Source organism: Pinus tabuliformis, chromosome X, assembly GCF_031772625.1.
Source record: "Pinus tabuliformis cultivar Carrire ecotype Pingquan chromosome X, CPIR1, whole genome shotgun sequence".
Lineage (NCBI taxonomy): Eukaryota > Viridiplantae > Streptophyta > Pinopsida > Pinales > Pinaceae > Pinus > Pinus tabuliformis.
In genome coordinates this window covers 419399283-419405055 of record NC_142308.1, presented here as the reverse complement: position 1 = coordinate 419405055, position 5773 = coordinate 419399283, and the positions used below count along the sequence as shown (strand labels likewise).

The 5773-nt window shown below is 46.0% G+C and overlaps 1 protein-coding gene across 1 annotated transcript; it reads right to left on the bottom strand.

Annotated features, from left to right (window-relative positions):
- Window positions 1-885: 885 nt before the first annotated feature.
- On the bottom strand, window positions 886-4496 carry LOC149140349 (uncharacterized). Its single transcript, XM_089450959.1, has 3 exons — window positions 4381-4496; window positions 1779-4288; window positions 886-1520 (listed from the first exon to the last, which is right to left on the bottom strand). Exons 1-3 carry the CDS (start codon window positions 4494-4496, stop codon window positions 886-888), a joined length of 3261 nt encoding a protein of 1086 aa, XP_089307085.1.
- Window positions 4497-5773: the final 1277 nt, after the last annotated feature.

Sequence of the window (5773 nt, the reverse complement as noted above, 5' to 3'; positions counted from 1 at the left end):
ACTGTATGCCACACACACACTCTCAGCAACATATTGGATGATATAAACATTCTAAAGGCACAATTCACTGATATCTCTTGCCAACATATCTACAGGGAATACAACAGCAGTGCCGACCAACTATCCAAGGAGGCCACGGCACTACCCAGAGGAGAGTGGATGATCCAGGAGCAGCGTGGATCAAATGCATACCAATACTACCATCGTCCGTATATAGATACACACTATCACAGGGCAGCCAGCCCATGAGATACAGATCTGAAAATGATACTTTTTTGAACTTATTGTACATAGCTGATAATATTACCTACTTGCAGCCCTGCGTGGCAATATGTATATATATAACAGATCAACAATGAACATCCTGCGTGATGATTTTTGCTTTTTGAACAGAATAGATATATAGCTATACCCATATGTGGCAGAAGAACTTACAGCATATGCAAAATGCATCTACAATATGTAATTTTTCAAAGATAATGAAAGATTACGATTTTTCCAGTGGAAAAGAAAAAGGAGTCTAAGGGGTCATAACATAATCAAAGCCGACATAACAATAATAATGTAAGGGCACAATAATAACAATAGTGGGCTTCTATGGGGCACAATAGTAAAAATATGGGCACTTTTTTCCACTGGAAAAATCCGTAAACATTTCATTAATGATGAAAGGTTACATATGTAGATGCGTGCCGCATATGCCCAATTTGTCATTGGTATCTCTGTACATTTACCAAAAATAAATACATATATCTGCTGTTGCAAAATATTGCTGTATGGTCGATATAGTTCAATGAGTTGATGCCTTATGGCATCCATCAGTTTACAAAAAATTACAAAAATCGCAGTTCTGTGTACTGCTGCTGTCCTTCTACTAATTTGAGATCAGTTCTCATGCAGACCCACAGTAGGATATTGTGGGTCTATATATGGGCGGTGGTAAAACTTTTTCTCCTGTTGTTCCAAAATCTCGGTTATCTCCCAATGTCCTTTCTCCATCAGCGTGGCCTCCTTGGAAAGTTTATCAGCATCCTGGTTGTGTTCCCTGTATATATGAGAAACGCAGATGTGATTAAAAGCTGTCTTGAACTGTAGCACTTCATCAAGTATGTTATTGAGTGTGTGAATGTGACATGTAGTGGTGCTGTTGAACCAATTAATAATGATCTGTGAATCTCCGTAGATGTTTATGCTGTTACATTGGTGGCTTAAAGCAAAATGAAGCAGATGTCGAAGAGATATTAGTTCAGCGAAATTGTTGGTCCCGGCCCCCAAACCAGCCTTGATGCGATAGGAGTGATTTCCAGATTTGTGCAGTATGAACCCACCCCCGCTACTTTGGGCATTTGCTGCCCCGTCAAAGTATGCCCAAGGAGTCCCCCTGTCAATGGCGGGGGGATGGGATGGAATGCGAGATTTTGGAGGAGGAGGATCAGGTAATTCATTATATGCACATATGATCCGGGCTTCAATAAGTGGCCATTGAATGGCCTTCTCTTCGAAAATCAGTTGGTTTCTAGCTTTCCAAATGGACCAATTTATGATAATGGGCAGATTTACAAATTTGGTGCCTTTATGTCTGTTCCCCCAATCGATCCATGCATTAACGAGGTCGATTCCTCTCCATTCACCCATGAATTTCATATCCTATTTTAAATTGATCCAAAATTGAAGGACCGCGTTACAGCTCAAGAATAGATGCTTTGTGGATTCGCTGGCATTCTTGCACAGTACGCATCTCGTTGGTCCGAAATGGGCCCTTCGCATGAGGTGCTCACCCGTGGGTACTCTGTTTCTGAGAACGCACCAGGTGAACAGCTTTGAGCGTGGGGAAGCAGATAGCTTCCATAAGTTGTGCCACCAGCGTTCAAGAACTTCGGGTTTTTTCTGCCATATGATGTGAACATAACCTTCTTTTGGTGTATACCTCCCACTATCCGCCAGGTGCCAAATGATTTCGTCCGGTCCCTCAGTTATTCTGACATGTGATTCCATCAGGGCCTCACAGAATGCACTCCAAGCATCGTGCCATCTCTGTGGGAGGTTGAGTTGTGCGGCATTTTTCCATGCCTGATGGAAAAGGTCTGTTTGTTCTTGGTCCGCGATTTGTGAGATGAATTTGGTTCCTTGGGCAGATAGATATAGCACCAGTTCTTGTGGGAGCCTGTGTCTCCCACCACATCCGCTCCATGGATCTAATCCAATGCGGACACTGCATCCATTCCTAATTCTCCATGCCATGTTATTCCTGATCAGTGGGAGAGAATGAAGGAGGGCTTTCCAGATTGAGGAAATGCCTGTCTTATTCCAAGCTGGGAGCCTCGCCCAATCCAGGATGTTGAGAGGCCAAATGTACTTATGATATGAAATGTTAGTCCATAAGCTTTGCGAGGTGAGCAATGCCCATCCCATCTTGGCCGCCAGCGCACTAGCGAAGGAAGGTAGGTCCTTCAGACCCCAGCCTCCCCATTTCTTGGGCAGTGCAATCGCTTTCCATCCTATCCAGGCAAATGTGCGTTTTTCTTTGTTACCAGCCCAGAGGTATCTGGAGCAGAGCTGTTTGAGTTTTGATAGGATGTTCCTGGGGATCCAGGCAAGGGCCATCCAAAAAACTGGGGTGGCTTCTAGAACAGATTTGATCAAGGTGAGTCTACCCGCTCTAGATAGATATCTGAAGCTCCAGCAAGTAATCCTTTTCTCCACTTTGGTAATCAGCCAGGTCCAATCCGCCACCTTCTGTGTGGTGGGCTTTAGCCAGTAACCCAGATATTTTAGTCCCCTGTCCAGGGGCTGTGTGGTATAGGGGAATGCTTGGCGAGCAGTAAAAGATTCATTGACCGAGGTATTTACCAAAGTGATAGAAGATTTGGTTCGGTTGACCTCCATTCCAGTGGCATGTGCAAATAGCTTTAGAATCCTGTTGAATGTCGAGGTGTCTTGAATACTGCCATCGAGTAGAATAAGAACATCATCTACAAACAGCAGATGTGTAATGAAGCAGTCCTCAGATATCTTCAGGCCTCTGATAGTTCCTTCCCTTTTTGCCGAGATGATCAATCGACTCAAGGCTTCCATGACCAGGAGAAAGAGTAGGGGGGATAAAGGACAGCCTTGTCTCAGACCTCGCTCTGAGTGGAAGAAGTGGGAAGCTGCACCATTTATCAGGATACTATAAGTGGGGGATGTAATGCAAGCCATAATCCAGTTGATGAGGGGTTGAGGGAAGCCCAAATGAATGAGGATCATCTTGATATAGAGCCAGCTGACTCGGTCAAAAGCCTTGGAGAGGTCTATTTTGAGGAGAATACTCTTCAGATGTTTAGTCCAGATAGAATGAATGGCTTCCTGTGCAGATCCTATGGCTTCATGAATTTGTCTGTCTTCTAGGAAAGCAAATTGCTGGGGAGCAATATGCTTGGACAGGATTGGCCTGATCCTGTTGGCAATAATCTTGGAAATGATTTTGTATAGGACATTACACAGGGAGATGGGGCGGAAGTCATCAAAAGAAGAGGGAGAGTCGGACTTGGGGATGAGGGCGATGAAAGTGGAGTTGATCGCATGGTAGATTTGTCCCGAAGTTCTGCTTTCCTCAACCACCTTTAAGATATCACCCCCTAAAATATCAAAGAAAGCAATGTAGAACTCAATAGTCCATCCATCAGGTCCCGGGCTCTTTTCCTTCTGAAACCATTTGATCGTGCTTTCGAGCTCTTCCATGGAAACAGGATCTGTAAGGGCTTCAGCATCCTCGATGTTTACAAATCTGGGAAAATGAGATGCCACATTGATAATCTCAGCAAGATTGGTCCCAGCAGGGCTCTTGAAAATCCTTCTGAAGTGTGCTGTTCCAAGATGGGATAATTTGTTGAAGGTATCTGCCACTCCCCCATCAGGAAGAGGAAGATCCCAAATGGTATTGGAAACCTTCCTTCCTTTGGCAAAATTGTGGAAGAATCTAGAGTTTTCATCCCCTGCCTTCAGCCAAAGTGCCCTGCTTCTCAGCCTGATTGATTCCTCCCGGAGTTTTAGGATATTTTGCTTTTCCTTCTCTAACTCAATGAGTCGGGTCTTGCTTGCTTCGGAGATGAATCCCAGACTTCGATCATCCAGAAGGGAATTTAGGTCTTCTTCAATCTTGATGAGTTGCTCCTCTTCTCTGGCCTTCTTTGCCTTGGCCCACTCAATCACTATATGCTTGAGCTCAGTCAGATTTTTAACAAATCCCCTAGCCATCGATAGGGTGTGTATGCCAAAAGTCTGAGACCAGTTTAGAGAAGCTTGGGTCCTGAAGCCAGAGATGATTGAACTTATAAGGAGCTTTTGGCTTAGGTAGGGGACCCTTAATTTCCATTAGGATAGGAGAATGATCAGAGATACCTCCTGATCCCACCCATTGCTTGTAGTGGTGGAGTTGGTGAATCAGCGGCCCTTTTATCAGAAATCGATCCAGTCTGCGAGCCAAAGCCGCTTCCCCAACTCGCCTGTTCCTCCATGTTGGTAGGGGATTTTGCATGGGTATATCAACAAGGTCATGCTGCTCCAGCAAATTCCTCATGAATGGTGTAATAGAATCAACTTGCGCCCGAGATCCCCAAGTTTCACGAAACCCCAAGGAAAAGTTCATATCCCCCCCTAGTATGATACGATCCATATCCATCAAGTTCCTGCTGAGAAGCATCCTCCAAAAGGTTTCTCTCTGTTGACAAGGGCCATAGATGTTGATGATGCGGAGAGAGAGACCTAAGTCCAATGAGAAAATGTCAGCCCCCAGGAATCCCTGACCCCCCCAAGAGGATTCCAGTCTGATGGTTCTGGGATTGTAACCCATCGCCAGTCCCCCAGATCTACCGAAGGCATCCATAGCTATAAACTTCCATCTGGGCGAGATATTATGCAGCGAGAGGGAGATGGATTCTGCCAGACCCAGGGTTTCTTGCAGGAGGATAATATCAGGGGATTCGACCTCAAAAAGTCGTTTGAGGGCTAGTTTTTTGGGGGAGCTAGCCAAACCCCTGCAATTAAAGGAGAGGCACTTCATGGAGGACCCCTCTTCGGGGGATTTGCTCTAAGGGCCCCAACAATGGTCGATTGTCGACCTGATGCAACTTCTGCGCCAGCTCTTTTGATGGCTTTGTTTAAATCTGATTTCCTTCCTCTAGTAGAAGAGGAGCTCACACCCGAGGGTACAATGCCTAAACCCATATTGCATGCAGAGGATTCCGGGAGGGAAGTCCGGGAACGGAGAGAGTATGGGTGCTGGGGCATCTTGTTAATTGGGGTCTCAGAGGACGGAGACGGGGGAGGGGACAAGATGGAAGGCAGCGAGGGAGGGGCAGTAGAAGGAAGAGGAGGGGGCGGGGGAATATTGCAGTATGCCATGGAACATGATGCAGAGGAAACATAATCAGAAGATTGTGCAATAGAGATAAGGGGAGAGTTAGAACAGGTACCCGATGCTTGAGCGGCTGCAGCAGCTGCCCGAGCCCTAGTCAGCGGAGGCGATGGCACCTCGAGTGTATTCGTCTCTGAGAACACCTGAGCTCCATTGGAAACAGTGAATCCCCTCGCTGGCTGTGAGACTATGGGGGAAGTCCGCCTGGATGCAATGGGGGATTGTTTTGGGGTGCTGTCCAGTCGCTTGATTAAGGGGCAATCCTTATAGAGATGCCCCACTTGGTGGCATCGATTGCACCGAAAGGGTACTCCTTCGTAATCCAGCATCTGATAACGCCTGAGCTTACCCCATTGCAATGTAATTCTTTCCTCCAGC

Bases quoted from the DNA above. Each gene is read 5' to 3' on its own strand.
- LOC149140349 (XM_089450959.1), bottom strand. From the start codon at position 4,496: ATGGAGGAACAGGCGAGTTGGGGAAGCGGCTTTGGCTCGCAGACTGGA. The intron at 4,289-4,380 runs GTATCTCTGATC...CTCTGGCTTCAG, and splicing joins GCAATGGGTGGGATCAGGAG to GACCCAAGCTTCTCTAAACT. The intron at 1,521-1,778 runs GTGAGCACCTCA...CCATTTGGAAAG, and splicing joins CAGAAACAGAGTACCCACGG to CTAGAAACCAACTGATTTTC.